Consider the following 20,815-nt stretch of genomic DNA (forward strand, 5'->3'; position numbering starts at 1 on the left):
AAACAGTGAGACGGGCAATATATATATTTTTTTATTTATTTAAAAAGATAGACATGAATAATAGGCATGAGACATGAAGGAATCGCAGGACATTTTCTCTTATAGCCAGAGAACCTCCTGCTTCAAGGGGATGGAAGTTATCCAACTTTATGAATGTACCTTCCTTCCCCTCTGCAGTCCTGCTCTCCTATTAAACATTCAGCTGAAGCTCTTGTTGCCCTTTAAAGCATTATTGTTAATTAGCTGCTAAATGCATCACAAACACATGTATAAGCCAGAATATTCAAAATTAAAAATAATACTGAGTTTGGATTCCCTTCATGTGAAAAGCACAACAAAATGCTACTTATCCAAATTTTTATGGAAAGATGTTAGCTGATATTGTTACAACATTCACAATTATGCTAAATGTCTCTTATTTATGTAGATCAAACTCTTTCATCAATAAAATAAAGGTTAAACACAAAAAACTAAAAGTGCAGTTACTGGAGATGGGGGGGCGGGGCAAGGTCTGGTTGGGAACAATAGCACTGAAGGGTCACAGGGATAAAGCACAAAGCTCTAAGTTTCCTTATTTTTAATGCTATAGCCTGTCACATGTACAGAATGATGTCAGATGTTTTCCTACAGAACACTACCACCTGCTGGCCGATACACAAACTGTATACATCCATGAGATAAAGGAGAAACATATTTTGATCAAATCTTGATCAAATCTGAATTAGGTTAACAGCTAAAATAATAAGTGAGTGTTTTTATTCCCTCTTTACAGCCCAAACCTGAACATCTATTGTCAAAGCAAGCAGTGACCCTTAAACCTCTTAATCCCACTAAGTGCAACTCATGTCCAAATACAGCTTAAAAAAGGAACTCAAACTAGAGCAGTGCTAGTTTCCACATACGGCCTCATACCATTAAAAACACACAAACATAAACACGCACGCACACGCAAAACACAAAGACCTGAAGGAAAACTTTCACCCTATTTGTTTTTTTGCCTGATGTCCCATTTGGTTTTGTCTTTGCCTTCATCCTAACTGTCTGCCAACAGGTGCATGCTGGGACCAGCAGACAAGGTGGTGTTCATGCAGGCGTTGGGCATGGTGCATGGACGGTCACTGGACATCCGTGCAACACTGTAAAACTGTTACAATAATACTGGCATGTTCAGCTGCTAAACCAGCGAGTGGTTGAAGTCTCCAAGCTTGTCCTCCTACCTGTATGTATGAAGAAAGCAACTGCTACGCTATGAGCTAGCAGGATGTTGTTCTATAACTGAGAAGCCCTTAAAACAGCAAGACCCCAGAAGCCCCCCTACCCCCTCTCCCTTATTTTCTTCTTCTTTCATGTTTTAGGGTTTCTGCCAGTGTATTACAAGCTCCTTAAACACCAGATATTTTTGTTTTTACACAACAGCTCCATATATTAATTTAGCTAATACATCATTAGCCTACTGTTACTGTTAACCACTTTACACACATAAGACCAGCCCGAAAAAAGTTGTTCAAATTGAATAGTTTTGCTTTCTAGTTGGTATCCATCCACTTATGTCCACTAATAACAGAACTGCTAGGCTTTTTTACTGTATGCAAATGATGTTTAGCATGATTGGTGCTCTCGCTTTTAAAAGCTGGAAAGCCAAAAATAAACTCTACAGTCTCTCGTTACCTGTTGTGTGCACAGGTGTGTCACAGCTGGTCAATGGGAAACGGTGTGTTTCCTTTTAATCCTACTGTACACAAAGTGCTTGCAATTCAACTACGGCTGCAGCAGGGGGCGCTCATGGCACAGTCCTTAATGAATAGGAATGAATGCAGGTAATGCCAAAATAATTGTTTGTAGTCAAAATTATGCACATGTATAGGGCTGCCACAAACGATTATTTTGATAGTCGACTAGTCACCGATTATTTTTGCGATTAGTCGACTAATCAGATCGTCATCCATTGGACGTAAAACGTACAGCTTATTGCACCAGCATGCATCTGCTCTTATATAACTATCATTAGCTTATAGCTTGGAGTGTTTAAAGTACGTGCTAACTAAAAATAAAGACAAGATGATAGTTTATTAAATTTTAATGAAATTTGCAGATTGTTTCGGTGGAGTTTAATAAACTCCTTGCTATCTAAAATATAACAGGACACCGGAGAATATTCTCGAGCATCTCACACTTCTGATAATCAGCTGTCTGCCTGATGTTTATTCAGCTGTGTAAAAACTTTAATCTCAGCCAAACCGATTTACTCAGGAACAAATAAAATACTAAAAAAAGCCAAACAATAACATTTTTAAGTTATCTAAGTGACTTGTATATGTTTAACCTGAGTAGCGAAAGACAGCGGTGGGTTTGAAAACGATTTGCCGGGAGTCCGGTGTTCTCACGGGCTCTAGTGAGCCTTGCCCCCGGCTAGCTATCGAGCTGGTGGGTAACAGACGTCTCCAAAAACGTCGGAGCACTTTTGAAAGTATGTGGTGTCTTAATAAACTGAGCAGATATTTGAGGTTTACACAGCTACATTCTCGCCTCAAAATATGTTAAACTTTATTTTGTGACCCAGAAATAATAAGAGTAATATTAAAACTAACTAGCTGTCGCCATTGTTGACAAGTGCGCTGGGCCGCACTATGAATTATGGGACACTGCTTCTTCTTCTTCGGGGTTTAACGGCAGCTGGCATCCTTGTACATGCAGTGCTGCCATCTTCTGTTTCAGTCCGTTATTACACTCTTAAATCCTACTACTCATTCCTGCGTCTTTTGTGATCTTACAAAGCTTCAAACGATGCGTCGACTAATAAATTAGTAGTCGACGATTTTAATAGTCGACGTAATCGTGACTAGTCGACTAATCGTGGCAGCCCTACACATGTATGTTTAAACTTTTGCACACAATATTGTTAATATGTACAAACTGAATCGAACTGAACAAATTTATGACTTTTTGTTTTGTTTTTTTACAGTAAAGCTAATTTTGCCCATAGCATTCTTCTAGTGTATGCTAATGGGTCGTTAACCAAAACTTATCAATTACCAAGTTTGTACAGTTATACATTTATTACAACAATATAGATTTTCTGAACATTTTTTTAATGACAATTGTGAGAGAAAAATGCCTGCTTTCCAGCCTGGGCTACTTGAACCCCCTATGTTAACTGATATGGCGGAAACCCCGTCTTCTGACATAAACATACTGACACCCTTTTCGCCCTTCTTTCACTTCTTCCTTTACTTTTCTCTAATCAACTTCCACAAACCTTCGTACACTTACATTTTCCTTTCTTGCCCTCCTCTACCCATGCCTAACATCTAGAGCCTCACTGGAGAACTACTGAGTCTATTTAATATAAGACTGAGAAGAGGATGACCCACTCAGAGGCAAGCTAAGGCCTTTTTAACTATCAGCATGGCAGACATCCACATACACAGAAAATGCAGGGTGGCTAAAACAGTCAGTATCATTAAATTGTGCTTTAAAATTAAGTTCCAAAAAAGGACGGATTGTTCTGCCCACCGCTGCCCTGACTTCTCTCTCCAAAGGCAGAAAGGAGGAGAGATGTGGTGGAGGAATAAAGGAGGGGACTGATGTTCTGTTAAGTTCAACGGTTGGCCGAACTTGGGTAGGAGATAGAGGCAAGATGCCGCCGTCTTTCTTTTAGGTTCCCCCATGGAGGTGGGGGGATAGCCAGGGTCCTGGGGTGAGGAGGAGGAGCTGAGTGACCGGCTGACTTTCCAGCTCGGGCACCAATCATAGCCGGGAGGCTCTGGTTGCGCCTCAGGCCATCTAAAAGGCTCCCTCCACCTGCTGACACAAACGTGGCAGAATCCTGGCGTGGCATTGAAGCATCAGACTCAGAACCATGCAACACCTTAGTGAATCCCAGCTGCCGGAGCTTCTCCACCAAACCAACACTGGCCGGGTCGGGCCTGGATCTGCCTGATTTGGCGGATGAGATGAGGGCTGGGGTTTCTTGGGATGGGCTTGGTAGGTCAGGATGCGGAGCGCGGCCCAGGTTTAACCCATAAACGTCTTGGAGAAAAAGCTCTGCGGGCCGCGAGGCCAGGAAATTGTCAGCTGGGTGTTGGCGGGGCTCTGTAGGCACTGGGGAAGGGGCAGGAGAGTGGGAGGGGGAGTTGGGGGGCGTGCTTGGCAGAAGCTGGAAAAGGGGCTGCCAGGGGGCGGGTCTCGGGGTTGGAGGAGGGTTGGAGACTTGTGCAGAAATACCCCTCTCTAGGACCAGCTTGGTCAGGCCACTGGGGGGTGCAGGCAGACGTCGAGGGGGGAAAGAGTCACCCAGACTGAGTCTGCAGGGAGTCACAGGGGTGCTGGGACCCGTCCTCATGGAGCTAGGCGTGTTCGCCATGTGGGATGACTGAGAACTGAAAGCAAGAAAAGGAGAGTCTGTGTTAGAACAATAACAGTGTTTATGGGATGCTTATTTTCTTGAAGAGGACTCACCTTGGGGTGACCTGTGTGATGTCACACGGGTGCAGAATGCGGCAGGTAGTGAAGGTGTAGGTGGAAAAGGTGGAGCTCTGACACTTCCCTGGGTTTTGGACTGAACAAACAAGAAAACTTCAGAAAACCAAACACGCGCACCTTGGAAATGATGAGCAATAACAAGCTACAAAAAGTGATTTTTACCAGAGGAAGATACTGCTGTCGATGTCAAGGTTTGGCTTTGTGATTGGAGTCCTGCTCCAGAGGCTCCTGGAATGGGCTGAGGCGATTGGCCGGGTTTCTCTGTGGCATGAAGGGGTGTAGGGCAGATGTCTAACCTGATGGAGGAGGAAGCAGCTGGACTCCCAGTGGAGAGAGGTGGCACTGGGACAGATGATACCGCATGCTTTCTGTCCTTTTTCTCCTCGGGTGTAGATGAGCAGCGCACGTTAAAGGTGATTCCGCCTTCCTCCTCCTCATCTTCCTCCTCCTTACTCCGCTCTGCTGCTCCTTTCTCCAGGATACCATTCCTTCTGTTTTCTTCATCTTCTTCATCCTCCTCCATGTCAGACAGGTGGTACACAGCGTCCTGAGCCAATGGACGAAAACCTTTAGTCACTACTCCAGGGTGTGGGTCCAGGATGGTTCCCAGGTGAGGTTTGGCCAGCTGCTGCCAGTGGTGCAGTGTCAGCGAGCCTGAGAAAGAAATGTCAGCATGTGTTACTGCATACTCTGCATTTAATTATTAGTTATTAATAATCTCTGGCTCTCTTCCACTGCATGTCCTTGTCCTGTCTTCCTCCCCTCACCCCAACCAACCCCAGCAGATGGCCACCTCTCCCTGAGCCTGGTTCTGCTGGAGGTTTCTTTAATTGGATTACATCACCTTGTAGTAAACGATAACCTTCGAGGTGTCAACAAAGCAAACATTACCTTCCATGGGTTTGACAATCTGGAGCTTCTCAGGCAGGAAAGTCTTAAAAACAATGGAGGCGATGGAGAGATCCGACAGGTTGGAGAAAGACGAGACTGCACTGCCCATTGGTGAGCTGCAGCAACTGCCTTCTCCTTCCACCTCCGCCAGGGCCTGCACCTTCTTTTCCCGCTCCACCTGGAAGAACTGTCGCTCGGACAGGAAGTTCTGACGGCGCAATGACAGGCGGTGGAGTGCTCTAGTGAGGTCGTTTCCTCCCGGACAACCAGGCTGGCCCACTCGGCCCTCCTCCCTGCAAAACATGCATGTTATGACCTGAAATCGAGCATAAATCTCTTCCAAAACAGAAAATGCTCTTTGAAACTTACCCCTGTGTGGACTGAAACGGCTGCGCTGTCATCACCAGAGAGCTCTGTCCGGAGCCAGGGATTGGTGGGTTTGCTGAAGCTGATCGTAGTACTGAGGCATTAACGGAGCGGACTGTTTGGAAGACTCGCTTCTGGGAAATTCTATAGGAAAATGAGGTGAAAGGTCAGAGACTAGACCTAAAATATAATGCAGACACCTAAACTTTTCAAACCCATGAAAAGTCTGGAAAAAAGTACGAGTTCTCCAACACCAACTGTCATCCTCAGCAGCAAACACATTCTGCAGCTTTTAACCTTTGGTCCTGAAAGGCGGTCTCCTCCTCTATACTCAGCTCCTTCCTCATAGTTCCCTCAATCTCTGCTGCCAAGGATTCCTGTAAAAACAGGACACATACGGAGGATTAAAAGTATGCTGTGGATTCAACAAAAGTAATATTTACAGTCACTGTTCAGTTTAATTCATCCAAGCCTAAAAAATAAATGCACACAGGCCAAAAACTGCAGCTCCTCAAGTGGCCACTTCAGGCTGGCTCCCAAAAGCAAGCCAATATCAGCACGCCCCAGGGCAGCTGTGGCTACAGTGTAGCTTGCCATCACCAGTGTGTGAATGTGTGTGTGAATGTGTGGATGACTGAATGTAGTGTAAAGCGCTTTGGGGTCCATAGGGACTAAGTAAAGCGCTTTACAAACACAGGCCATTTACCATTTACATTTACCAATATCCTACAGACTCCCACATTATACTCAACAAAAACTTTAAAGAATATGTCTAAAGCCAGATACGGTTACCTCCTTAAACCCTTAAAGCCTGAAATATGAAATGTGTTGTGCAGTTTATTTAGGTTTTTCAAGGGTAAAATAAAAATCTCACCGATGTTGTAGAACTCAAAAAGTCACAAAAAACTTTATGTAGCAAATACAACACACTGGGTGTTAAAGGGTTAATAGCAGCTGTATGATTCCTTGTGAACACATGTGCCAGGGACTGTATCTTCCTCTGTGTGCTCCAAATAAAAGTTCAAGGGTGCGTTTCTCTCACCATGGGGTAGAGGCCGTAGGGAAGGTGCCGGCGCATCCCAGCTGAGGGGCTGTTTTTACTGCGCAGCTCTTTGATCTCCTCCTGCGACTCATGGAGCATCTCTACACACTCAGCATTCCTCTCGGCCAGCTCGTTGAGCTGCAGCAGACACGTGCAAATAATAATTAATTAAGCAAAGAAATTATTTCAAGAGTAATTAAAATGAATGATGTGTTCAGAGCGTATTTTACTGGATTACTGGATTAATATAATTTGTATAATCACTGATGAAATGGTAATTTCTCTCAGTAGGCAGGTTGGTAGATGTATGTATGGCAGTAATTCCCAAAGTGTAGGCTCGGGCAAAATTACTCACAAGTTTGTATATTTATATGAATTTATTTAAAAAAGTAAAATAAAACTGGGAATAGGAGGTGGTTAGTTTGTGATATTTCTCAATACTCTGACCTAAATTTACTGTTTATGCTTTTAGGACACAGTTTTTAGGGAAACACATCATTTTCCCTTGTATTAGGAATGATGTTAGGAATGAAAATCAGATCAGACTGACAGATTTGACAACGTTAAAGCTCTAAATTGCTGTAAACCGGCTCCAACACAAACCATAAGTGTGGTTTCTTACAAAGGCTTGACATAAAAGCTACAAACCTACATTATATGATCACATTTGCATCTTTGTAGAATAATTAAACTGGTCTTGCTCTAAAAAGGAACTTGAACACTCGTATGAGACTGTACCTCTGCTGTGAGCTGTCTCTGAGCATCTTTGGAGGCCTGCAGGTGGATCCTGAGCTCCTCTTTCTCCAGAGCCAGCTGGAGATAAACAGCATCACACCAAGAGCGTTCACACACTGTGCCAGCATCTACAGTAGGTAATCAGTGCTAGCAGTTAAGCTTGCCCACCTCCTTCACTCTGTGTTGCAGCTCGACTATTTGGGAAAGCAGCTGAGCGATTTCCTCCTGGTGTCTGAGCAGCTCCTCGTTCTTCTGAGATAGATCTTCAGTCAACGAAACCATCTGGCTGTTGGACTCGCCTGACCCCACGTGTGATATACACAAACACACCAAAGATTAAATTCAGATGCCTGATCTGTAAAAGTTCCTTTTGAACATAAGTTTGCAAACTTCAAGAAAAACTCACGGAGCTCTTTGACACAGTCGCTCACTAGCTGCTGCTCCTTCTCCTCATAGGTGATGGTGTCTCTTTTGAGTTGACAAGCCTGGATAAGTCAAAAAAGCTCAGTTTGCAGCAGAGATTATACTTCAACATCTGCTTCTGATCAATTTGCTTCCCAAAGAACGACATACCTCGGTTCTCAGTGCCAGATTTTCTTCCTCTAGGTCCTGCAGCTTGCTCTGCAGGGACTCCAGCTGACTAAGTGCAGCAGCGGCGGTTCCCCCCGGCAGGTGAGGTTGCCGCAGTGGGGTCGACACGCTGGAATCGGTCTCGCTCTCCTCAGAGGCGCTGGCCACCATCCGCAGCAATTCATCCTTCTTACTGAGCTCATGTTGCAGCTGATGAACCTGACCAATGTGGACAGTTTAGGAAAAGTGATTGGTGTTTACAGGATTTTAACATTTTAAAGCTCTCTTTTTCTAGAGATACAAAAATCTAACTTTCAATTTTTTTGGTTGAAGTTTAGTTTAAAGCTGGAAAGTGAATGGAATATTTGTATGTATACAGCAAACATGCATGACTTGTGGCAGAAATACCATTTTATTGAAATAAAATGGTATGTTATTTTGGCTGCAGATGCATTTAAAAAATAGTACATTATTAATGTATATCAAGCATTTTTTGGTCCATGAGATATTCAATTCAATTCAATTTTATTTATATAGTTCTAAATCACAGCAACAGTCACCTCGAGCCGCTTTATATAGTTCGGTAAACACCCTACAGCAATACAGAGAAACCGCAACAATCAGAAGACCCCTATAAGAAAGCACTTGGCAAAAGTGGAAAGGAAAAACTCCGTTTTAAGAGGAAGAAACCTCTGTCAGAACCACGCTCAGGGAGGGGCAGGCATCTACCGCAACTATTAACTAGCTAACTAACTATTAGGAAAAGGTGTACCACAGGGATCTATTTTAGAGCCCCTTTTTATTATTCAAATGTCTAAATGCTTTATTCTATTTCTCTTTTAAAAAACTATTACAACAATATCACTAGATCATGCAGACATGTTGAGGAGGTAATTTAGCCTTTAAATCAGCTGTGCTGGATCAAGGACACATCTGAAACCTGCAGGACACCATGCTCTTGAGGCCTGGAGTTCCCTCACCCCTAATTTAAATTGATCATACTATCACCCTCTCTTTATGTAGCACAAAACATTATTTACACATTTTAAAGTGAATAAAAACAGTTACCTGATCTACAGACTGTGCTATCTGCTCCTCTAAGGCCTCATTTCGCTCCTGTAGCAGGTGGTTCCTCTGTAGAAGTGACTGACCAATCCGAGCTGCCAACTCCAAATCTCTGTCCCGCTGTTCAAATAGAACACAAGGCACCCAGGGTTAATCAGTTAACTGGCTGTTGTTTTCTTAGCTGAAAAAAAATTATCACAAATGAGGTCAACGCCCTACCTCAGCCAAAAGGTGTGTGACCACTTCAATGTCATTGTACGTCTTGGTCATCTGTTCCACTCGATCAGCACTGAGGACTGGCCAGAGGGAAAACGTTAACTTTTAGGCAGCAAACAAGCAAAAACACACACACACACACACATCTAGGGATGGGTACCGGTGTCCGGTGCCATGATGGCACCGGTTCTGACATAAACGGTAGTAACCAGACCAAAAAGCAGCGCACATTTCGGTGCTTTATTTCGGTGCTTTTTTTTCCTGAGCTGTGATACACTTCTAGCCAATCATTTTACGTTTCCGAGGATAGTAGGCGGGGCCAGGTACGTACGTTCTTTTATGCAGAGCTACAGATTAAAAATGTCCAAGGCGAAGCGGTCAAAAGTCTGGCTGTACTTCACAGCAAAAGATGCAAACTCAGCAGCCTGCAACAAGTGCTTTAAGCTGATACTGTGATACTGTCAAAGGAGGTAACTCCTCAAATCCGATGAAACACCTGGCGACGCATAGCGTTTTTTTTTTCTCCAAAAACCAAGAAATGCGCTGTATTTGATAGCTTGCTGCGAGACCTCACACCGAGCGCATCTACTGCGGTGTGGTGCCTGTTATCGGACCCGGAGTTAGCAACATACCCAAAAACACGAAGAGGAGAGTCCTGGCCCCTAGCCCTGCCAGTGTAGCAGAAATGATGACGGATGATGATGGCAGCAGCAGCCGTTCTTCTCTGCGTGAGTAATTTACGTTGAGTAGGCTAACCACGTTATTAAATTAATGCATGTAAGGTGAACTAGCAAACATCATCATATCTACATGCGGCTGTCTTCTTGTTTGATGGCAGATACTCCCTTCACCCTGGCCAAAAAGGCTAAAATGACCAAAGAAAAAGAGGGAAACAGCTAAACATGAGAGGTTTTTGGACAAAGTTTGTGTTTTTTCCATTGATTAAGCACTGCTTCCAGCCAAGAGTGATACCATATATGCCCCATAGCTGCAGAAAAGGCTAACATTGTTATCTTTTTACAAAAACCAAATCAAATCAAATCAAATCACTTTTATTGTCACATCACATGTGCAGGTACATTGGTACAGCACATGTGAGTGAAATTCTTGTGTGCGAGCTTCACAAGCAACAGAGTTGTGCAAAATACAATAATGTAAACAAGCAAAATACAAGAATGGCTACATCTGAAACTAATAAATATATGTACAATATATAATAGTATATGCATTTCTGGATGTGTATAGTAAATATTTTCCTACGTGTGTGTGTGTGTGTGTGTGTGTACACATATTTTACAAATTAAATAGAGTAAACAATAAATAAAATATATAAAATATACAGAGTTGAGACATGTGCAAAACAGTGGCATTACTGTACAGTATGGAGTGCATAATGTTAAAGTTCCAGTAGTGAAGCTGAGGTGTCTATGACGTGTTCAGCAGTCTGATGGCCTGGTGAACCAGCTGAACATGAGAGGTTTTTGGACCAATTTTGTGTTCTCCATTCTTTAAGCACCGGTTCGAGCACCGTTTAAGCACCGGCACCGTTTCAAAAGTACCGATTTGGCACCGGTATCGGATAAAACCTAAACGATACCCATCCCTACACACATCTAAAAAAAATCTAGAATCCACACTCTGGCATGCACACTGTGCATCCAAGCAACTCCACACAAACATGAAAATAAAATCAATTACTGGACACGTCTTTAACATGCATGGTCTACTACATAATAAAGAATTCTGACCACAAGCAACATTAGGAGCTACTTGGCTATTATAGCCACATAACATCACCATTCTTTACACTTTTTAGCATCTGATTATGGACGCGTGGTCCAAATTATGTCCACTAAATTGCTAAATGATTATTGCTGGAGCAATAATTATGCAACACGTGCTAGTGGTCTGAATTTAAAAAGAACACTAGCTTTACAAATTAATAACTGTACTACAAGCTGACTACAGTACACAGTACAGTACTACAGTTGGAAGCAGAAGACCTTTACTATGCAAGTCTCTTGTCTTATTGTTTACATGCAAAAAGTGGAGAGGGGCTCCCAATCAGTGGCCTAGGAACGGATCCTAGATCACATCCTAGAAGTGTGTGGCCACACTTTTGACAGAAGCCCCTCTCTCACACTTGAGTTAAATGAAGTTCCAGAGAAGAACAGGCAAGTAGGAAAAGTAGGATACCTTTGGAGAGGCTCTGAGAGCCTGGGTGGGAATAAGAAGGAGGTTCCAAAGCAAGATATGCTAGTGAGAGAGATGCAGAGAGAGAAAAAGAGGGGAAAGTTCAGATGGTGTAGAAGTAAACCAGCCAGTTTTAAGACAGATGGAAAAAGAAAGGAAAAGGAAAGAGACAAACACTGGCAGAAAAATGAAAGTTTCAATAAACCAACATCATGTAGAGACATTAGTTTGTTGAGAGTCAGAGAATCTACACATCGATTAGTCTGGTCTGCTTTTAGCACCTGAGTGGGTGTCACCAGCGCTGCACAGTTCAGCGTTCCACCTGTTCAAAGAAAAGTGGCAACCCTAATCAATGAGCCATCTGGTTTCAGCTAGAAGCCCTTTAACAGAGTGATGCGTGTCCCCAACACTCATTTAGAATATTTACTTCTGTTGGTTTGATCAAAAACTTACAACCTTATTACAACTTCTTTGTGCAATCCCAGTTTACTGCTTACTGTACAAACACCTACAACTACAATAACAAAGTGTAATCCAAGTACTGTTAACGATAATCTAACCTAAAGAGCGATCGCTTACTATGACACAGCATTGCACAGATTCACATCGGACTCACTATCTTTTTTTCTGAATAAATGTAGTGTAATAAAACAGTTTCAGCAGGGATTAAAAGTAACAAGCTGAGCTAGGCAGCTGCTCAAATGGATGAGAGCATTCATCCAGTAATCTGAAGCCTACAATGACCTCTGAATCTGGACACTGCACTCCAACAACCAGCGGGTAAAAATAACCTCTGCCCAGCACGGCTATCCTTGTTACAGTTACAGTGCATACATAATGCATATAATGTCTCAAGTTACTGTTCCACACACACAAAATCACAGACAAAAACATACACTAATACCTTTACCTGCTGCTGAAAGCATGCCATCATTGTATGGGTTATGTATGTCCATAGTCTGGCTTGATCATGATCAGATGCTGCATAAATAAATGAAACTGTTTACACCACATGCTGATCGCAGGGTGGGAAAGCAGTGCAGGTTGTATTGACTTATACAAGGCAGTAACTGAACTCTGGCCGCAATAAATTTCATAACAGCAAAGTCCAACCTCTGTTTCATTTTGACATAAATTCATGAACTACAGACACACAACAGGCCAATGGGTGGTCAATGTGTTACTTGTTAAGTAACATGAATCTCCAGAGTCATGGCTGCTTGAACCTTTGGCATCAATAAACTCAACATGTGATTATACAACAAACTCAACTTCAAAATGCAGTGTGAGGAATAAATGGTAGAATCATATGGACGCACCAATATGACACCTGGATCAAACTCAAAAAGCTTATCTCTTTCAAATCAACTCTAGGTCGCTCTATGTTTGCTCCGTCATGAGCCAGCAGAAATGCACAGGTTAATAACTCGAGTTAATAACTCATGCAAAGCTACTGGAATTGAGCATAAGTACCCTTTATTCACAACTTTGTCTTTTCCCAGACAAGAAAGTTTTACGACTCAAATCCTGGAGCGTAAAAACACTCCCAGCTCTTGTTGTCAGGCTTTGAAAAAGAGATGGGACATCATCTCGTCGAGCCAAATGACAAGATCCTCAACAGCCATTAAATTACAGTATAAACTCTTCAAATTTCACAACATGACACTAAAACCAGGATACTTGATACTCGTATAACCATAGTGGAGTACTGAAATATTTCAGCGTCAACTGCAAAGTCTAAATATGAATGTCAAAATCAGACCTCTCTAAGTGTTTTCACACATCTTAACATGCCATGCCCCAGCACATGTTATTAATAGGCTGTGTTTAACTTTGCAGAAGTGGAGCAAACAGCACCATGAAACTGAGACTCCTCCAATGTCCAATTTCCTCACATGTGCAACTAAAACACTTCATTCATTACTTGTTTTTTTTTTAGTTACTATTTATTTGAGAAATGCTCAAATTGTTGGTTTGATCAAACATTAATAAAAGGAAATGACGAAACATTCAGTGAACTGAAACAATCAAGATCTGCTCACGTTAAATCAAATAATCTTCAAACGCAGGAAACAAAGCGTTGGCAATTATGAGAAAAACAGGAAGTTTATCCTGTCTCGTTCCAGCATACTGCAACCTGTTTAAATGTAAACACACCATCAGATTTGCCCACTTCCTTTCTAGTAACACACACAGACACTTTGCCCTCTACGCTGTCACGTTTTGCCTGACCTTGCTGACATGCTTACTGAAGCTGGATGCCTGTCTCTCTCTCTCTTTCTGTCTTTCAGACATGTACTGAGGACTGAGCCCATGCTCACCTTCCACAGGAAACTTATCGTACGCCTCCTCATTGTGGATGTTTAACACTGGCATGTTGTGTCTCCTCTCTGTGCTCTCTTGTCTTCATTCTCTATCTATCCACACCGCCTCTCTTGTTACTGTCCCGTGACTCACTCTGGCTTTGGTTTTGAACTCCGCTGCACTTAACTGTGCTGGATCTTTCTCTCTCTCTCTCTCTCTCTCTCTCTCTCTCTCACACACACACACACACACACACACCCACACACACAGTGCCACAGTCACACAAGCAAAGACAAACAGACACAATGACGAACGCTGTGCGAAATAATGTCCACACTAAATCCCTGCGACTTTAATTGAACGGCGCCACATAAAAAGAATCCCTCACATGCCTAATGCACTCACACATACACACACACACACCATCTGCTCGGTTCTGTTGTACAAGGCTTAACCAATCAAAAGGACGTCTGCAAAAGGAAGCAGCTTTGCAAAAATATACCAAAATGTACACACTTACTCATGTAGCGGAAAGACTCCTCAGCCAGCATGGGGGAGATGGCGCTGTTCCCGGGACCTTCGTCTGGGGAGCAGCTCGGGGAAACCACCCAGTCCTGACTGTCTGACAGGTACACGGAGCCAGAGCCGACCGAACCGGAGCCCAGTGAGCCGGAGCCATAATTCCTCCCGCTGCTGCCCAGCCCCTCGTCTGGAGGAAGACAGACAAAAAAACTCATCACCAACAGCTGGTGGAGCAACCATTACTGTCATTATTGTTGGGGGTTTTTTAATGTTGTTGTTTGTTTGTTTTTTTATTAATCTTCTAGTCAATAATAGTTGACTAAGTCTCTGTGTCTCCTATGACAACTGGGACAGGCTGCAGCACAGGCCCTTGAATTGGATAAATGGAAGGTGGATGGATGGAAAATCTTCTAGTCTAAAATTGTCCATAATGGCAGGCATATGATGAATTCCTTACTTTTTGAGAATTAAACAATAAAAAAGTCAAACAAAAGAGCTGCTCTATCACAACAAGGTGCTTAGGCTGATTTAGAAATAGTATGAGTCCATTGGTGGGCCAGCAGAAGTTCACAGCACTCCTGGCAGTGCGTGCAGAACAAATAGCAGATGGCAGTGTGGAGTCAAGCAGCCCTTCCCATCTTGTGTTTTCCCTAACACCTGGCTCACTGGCCAGCCTGCCCTTGTAGCAGTTCTCGATACCAACTAACTGCTTCTCCAGTGGATTTCCAGTGAGTTGGATGTACTCCAACTGTACCAACTGGGACTGCAGCTCCCCTTTAACCCTAGATAGATCTCCGATTTGAACTAGAGAGATGTTCAATGTCACTAACCGCTCTCTAAGATGGTGCAGATATACTGATTATGCTGTTTAGTTATTTATTCCCCACAAAGCACTTGAAAAATCAATTATTTGCCACAAAAACAGACAAAAAGTGTGTGGGCTGAGGTATTATCATGGCACAATGGCATTCCATTAAGTTGATAAATGAAGAGGGAAGCTTTTATTTTGGCAAAGCTGTGCAGCTCCAGTGAGATTTGCGTGTGGGCTGATGAACAGTGTGTGTGTGTATATTGTCTTGGCTCAGGCACTGTACAAGCCGATGTCCTTCCACTCGAACAAATATGTGGTTTACTAGGACAAACAGAGCTAACTATAGCATCAGGCTTAAAGGCACCACATACTGTACCTCAGGGAGACCTGATACTCACAAAGCAGCATTTAAAAATGTGCACAAAGCAAATCGGTGGCTGTACTGCAGCTTTTGATATATGATATTTATACAGAAGACCATCTCACCTGTCTCCGTGCTCGACTCTTTCTTCTCCACCGCCCGGGGTTTGACTTCAAACATATCCCGTCTTTGGAAAGGGGGAGTGAGGAGGGGAGGCTCTCCCACTCGTGAAAAGAAGAAGCTGGACAGAACACAGGAGCTGCTACTGGCATGACATCACATCCTGTTCCTGTGCTGACAGGGCGGTGTGCCCATACACACCGCTACCTGAAACAGAAGAGAGAAGTGTTAGTGGTCTCACAGATAAAGACGTGACCTCCACAGAGGCTGAATGAGGGGCAATATTCATGTCCAGGTAACGTGTGCATTTCCTCATTTCCTTCTTATGCTCTCCATCACACCTGTTTTATAACATTTAGAGCCACCCACAGTGTTTGGTTTTTGAACCACAGATATCGTTTTCAGGCAAGGACAAATCTAAAATAAATGCTAAAATGCTAACGCTAAAAGATTTCTTCTACTTCTACTAAACAAACTAAAGGTGAGGCTCTGAGATTTTGATTGAAGAAATGTTGTGACAATAACTCCACATACAGTTTTTAGGGAGGGGTGACATTGAGCCAGCCCACATCCTGTTGCCTGTCTCTGTATGAACTCTTCCAATGCTTAAAGGGATGACCGAAGGTAGGGCTGTTCCATATAACGATATATATCGGACGACGATATAAAAACGTCTATCGTTTCATTTTACGCTATCGTTGCTTTCGTGATGTCGCAAAATAAACTGTTTACGGCAATATTTAATAATAATATATACCACACTACCGACGACAAGAGCCTGTTTTTATGCGTTGTCGTTAGCAACAACGAGGGTAAAACCATCGCGTGTCCGCTTGTTTATTTTCTACATAAACCTTTCACAATAAAGCTCAAGATCCTGTTGAGACCTTTCAAAATAAACTGAATCACGTGAAAGAGTATGCAGAGTATTTACGGATGAGAATTAAAAAAGAGCCGCCAGGTGCTAAAAAATAAACCTCAGACTCAAACGTTAGAACAGGCTTTTCCCCGCAGCACGCCGTGTAATAAATACCCACAAAGAAAACGGCAGCCGTTACAACTTATGTCTAAAAATGTGTCGTTTCATGCATCGGTTAAAACACTCAACTCCAGGTACATGACGCGCAACTGGAAACACTTCCCGCAAGTCGAGCTGCCCGAGATTCACAGAATTTACAGAAAATGTTAAATTTTTGTGATTTATATCATTATCGGGACTAGAGCCAGGCGATATGAGATTTTTTCATATCACGATATGGTTTTTTCATTTCAGGCAATAACGATATCTATCACGATATAAGCCAAATATATTTGTAAGATTTAAATGTGCCGTTGCTCACAAGTAAAATGTGAAATAATCAGCAGCTTGTTTTGATTTAAATATTTATTTCCCATAATAAGTTCAACAGGGTAGATGTACTTAAGGAACATGAGACTTTTTCAGATAAATAAAGGCAAATATTGCAAACTACACAAAAGGCAGCCGCTAAAGCGTTTAAGTTTCAAAATAGAACAAACAAAACAGGCTACTAAATGGTCAATTCCACTTAGAAACAAAATTTTAATTCTAAAAATAAATCTTAGTTTGTTTTACAGAAGAACAGACAAAACTGACTAACTTTTGTCAATATCAAATAAACTGAGAACTAAAAGGAAATTCTCAATCTCTCCTTGTTGTGTAGCTTAGCTTTTCAAACAGTTTTAACAGTTACTTTAGTCTGACAAAAGCCGAATGACGAATTAGCGCTTCCAGTCAGAGATTGAGCATGCACCACTTTATTGGATTTCCTTGTGCTGTACGTAACAAGTCACGTGACGTGACACTGCGGCTGTGATTGGTTTGGCTCTGCGCTACTTAATTTGGATTGGCTGTTCTGTTTTTTTTTAAGAGGACAAGAGCGGCGAGGCCTATCGCAATAGTTTAATTTTTCTATCGAGAAAAAGTTGTTTCGCAATACATATCATTATCGTTCTATCGCCCAGCTCTAATTGGGACGATAGATGTCTTATATCGGGATATGAGATTTTGGTCATATCGCACAGCCCTAACCGAAGGAATGAGACAGGATGTGATGTCTTAAAGGGATGGGACATGTGCCTCTAGATATATTCTTATTTCCTTACACACATCTTTAATCTCAATTAACTGGCTGCTGTTGGAGTCATGAAAAACATAAAAAAGTCAAAAGTTTTTCAGTTTGCCAGACTACATTTCCCATGATCCAGTTTGCTTGATTTATATAGACGTTATATAAAAGGTGAACACAAATTCAAGCTCTAAAATGTGAACACAGGATCTCTGTTAACAATATGACTATGACGTCATCAGGGTTATTTCTGTGGACTCTAGCCCTCTACAGTGGACAAAGGAGATGTTATACAACTCTTTCCACGAACTGAGCAGCACTTCTGTCCAGTCAAGTGATCATCATGTGTAAAAGTACATCGGTGTTAGTACATCTTAGTAGTTTTCAACATGACAAGCAATTAGAAAGAATCTAGGTTTAAAGAAATTGCACATTGCCTAACTTTTCAGATCCAGGGGTTTCTTCTATCTTTCATATACAGTCTGTGAAAGAGACATGCTAGGAATAGGCTGAGTACCTTTTGCATCAGCAGCCTGTGCATGCAGATGCACACAAACTCTATGTGGGTGTTTATCAGAGAGCATGCCTGTGGAAGGACAGAATCCTTGGGCAACATTCATACACTCCTTACATAACAGTGACGCTTAAACAATCATCTCCATAATAGAGGAGATTAAAGGAGATGAGATGCATGCAAGCCTAAACTTGCTGCTTACCACTAAACACCTGGTAGATATACTGGACCTACCCATTAATGACCAGTTGACTCATCCTAGGGTTCAAATGATCACATTAGGCCGTGAAGCAATTTTAAGCACAGAATATTGCATGTGTCAATCATTAATATGAATCTCTATCAAACAAATGCTTCTTATTTTCTCTCCCATTTAAAATGCCAGGACTGATGGTGTCCAAGTGCCTCTGAGTCACTTCATGACTGTCACAGGCAGACAGCTTCCTGACTAAGCACTCAGAAATTAAATGGAAATTTGTGGTTCATTGGCTAGGCTCATACACACAAACACAACACTCTCTGGCTTCACTGTGACCACTGCTACTTAAGAGAGGCGACGGTATAAAGATGTAAAATCCACAGCAGTAAGGAAGCAGCCCTGAAAGTAACACTTAAACAGACTCATCACCGCATCACTACACATAGCACGAGTCTGTCCGAGCTCTTCCACAGGGACTGTCTGCTTACATCAGCCTTTCGCAGGCGTCACCTCCCTTCATGTCTGATCTACACCTTCAGCTCAATGCTCAACCTGACTTTGTTGAAGTTAGCTTAGAATGATATCTCTTTTGACATTTTCCCTTACCGGTTATTGGCCTTGCTTTTTAATCACAGCATCTGCACTGAGCCCGTGATAGAGCGGACAAACTAGGGAGGGCATGTGCACAGGGGAGGCAGCGCATTTGATTGACTGCACCAGGGGCTTTAGATGCATAACCAGAAATCCCTCACAGGAACATCAGCATTCCTTGTCATGACTGGCCCAAAGGAATTAAACCAAGTCACATACAGCATCATAAAATACTAATCTGATCTGATCTGACTGTCAACTATAATCTAGATCTGGACAGATATACTCATTGGCTGATACTGGCAAAACGTATGTCATCCAATACGCAGTTAAAAGATAATATTATCTTAACCACAACAACATGCATTAAAAGATGCTTGGGATTATCTAGAGAGTATTATAAAAAAAAATCTCACTGAGTGGCTCCACATCCGTTGTTTACGATGCGATGTTATCAGCACTGTCTGCACCACACGGAGCAGAGCAAGATCATAAAAACCTCACCACAATCACAGCAAGCAGTCAAGCAGTGTAAAATAATGCAGAAAATTTTTAACAACGACCCCACAAATAGCCTTGTCAGTGCATTCTCGAACAAAGGTTATGGATATATATGTAAACTTTTTTTTTGCTTATATCAGGTTCAGATTCTTTTAATACCATAAAACATCGATAAACTCATATAAATCCAGTTCACTATGACCCCAAACAGACTCAGTATCTAATGATTCACCATGAACACGTTAACTAAGCAGAACTTAGTTTGAAAATAACCTTTAATTTGAAATGTTTTGCTGTTTAGTAACAGCACAGACTGCCTCCCCTACAACCCCACGGATTATGTGTTACACAAGGTGCTACATGAATTTGAATTATTATTATTATTATTATTAATAATAATAATAATTCAAATTCAAATTATTATTATTATTATTATTATTATTAATAATAATAATAATAATAATAATAATAATAATAATAACAATATTAGTAGTATTAAAATGTTTAACCACATAAATAAATGTGAAAAAGCTACGGTATTCTTCAATTTGGCATCATTCATTCAGCTGATAGCATTTAACAGGGAGTTGCTGGGATAGTTAGTTCAGCCACTGCAGACATGAAACTCTCTTGCTAGCCCAAGCTTTCCTGATATCAAGTACTTTTTCTTGGAACCTTTATCGGCTGAACTCTCCAGAGGATCCAGACACATGAAAAAAAAATGTTAAGCTAGCGAATGAACCGTAAGATATTGCACACCTGTCTGTTTGTTGAGCTGACCATTAGCTAAAATTTACTCACTCCGTTCTTTAGTTATACTTTTGTAATAAAGGCTAGTAAGAAGGTTATAAGAGATTTATATAAATAAATGCGAACTAAAGTTAACAAAATGTTTTGCATATCGGCTAACAAGAAAACTAACAACCAAAAAAACTGTAAATACGTTAGCTAGCTTAACCATCCTGTGGCTGGCTGACAGCTTCACTGTTGCTCATATCGCGTTAGCCAACAACCGCGAGCTTAAACAATCAGCATCCCTTCCGCGTTGACCGTTATACATTATACAGCTTAAAACACATTTTATTAGTTACAATGAGGCTTACCCTATATCAGTATTATTCCAAATCATGGGCAGTTCCAGCAATACATGCGGTGTCTGTCAATCCCTTCACCAAAGCCTCAAACAATGGAGGGGAAGCGAGGGGAGGGAGGGCAACAAGCGGTCATCAAGTGGCGACAGAAAGC

General features: G+C 42.0%; 1 protein-coding gene across 1 annotated transcript; it reads right to left on the reverse strand.

Moving 5' to 3' along the window:
- Positions 1-16: 16 nt before the first annotated feature.
- Positions 17-20,765, reverse strand: trak2 (trafficking protein, kinesin binding 2). The gene is made up of 17 exons (XM_085447203.1): positions 20,674-20,765; positions 15,684-15,885; positions 14,385-14,573; positions 11,564-11,623; positions 9,371-9,447; positions 9,155-9,271; positions 8,090-8,305; positions 7,923-8,001; positions 7,685-7,815; positions 7,520-7,594; positions 6,782-6,919; positions 6,037-6,116; positions 5,743-5,883; positions 5,374-5,666; positions 4,645-5,136; positions 4,459-4,558; positions 17-4,379 (listed from the first exon to the last, which is right to left on the reverse strand). Exons 2-17 carry the CDS (start codon positions 15,736-15,738, stop codon positions 3,599-3,601), a joined length of 3,024 nt encoding a protein of 1,007 aa, XP_085303329.1. The 5' UTR covers positions 15,739-15,885; positions 20,674-20,765; the 3' UTR covers positions 17-3,598.
- Between the last annotated feature and the right edge of the window lie 50 nt (positions 20,766-20,815).

The sequence above is a fragment of the Copadichromis virginalis genome, linkage group LG23 (assembly GCF_057382275.1).
Source record: "Copadichromis virginalis isolate Kocher_CV1m ecotype Utaka linkage group LG23, C_Virginalis_male_GT1.1, whole genome shotgun sequence".
Lineage (NCBI taxonomy): Eukaryota > Metazoa > Chordata > Actinopteri > Cichliformes > Cichlidae > Copadichromis > Copadichromis virginalis.

Bases quoted from the DNA above. Each gene is read 5' to 3' on its own strand.
- trak2 (XM_085447203.1), bottom strand. From the start codon at position 15,738: ATGTTTGAAGTCAAACCCCGGGCGGTGGAGAAGAAAGAGTCGAGCACG. The intron at 9,448-11,563 runs GTATCCTACTTT...CCCTCTGGCCAG, and splicing joins CTCTCAGAGCCTCTCCAAAG to TCCTCAGTGCTGATCGAGTG. The intron at 8,306-9,154 runs GTAACTGTTTTT...CACATTGGTCAG, and splicing joins TAGCACAGTCTGTAGATCAG to GTTCATCAGCTGCAACATGA.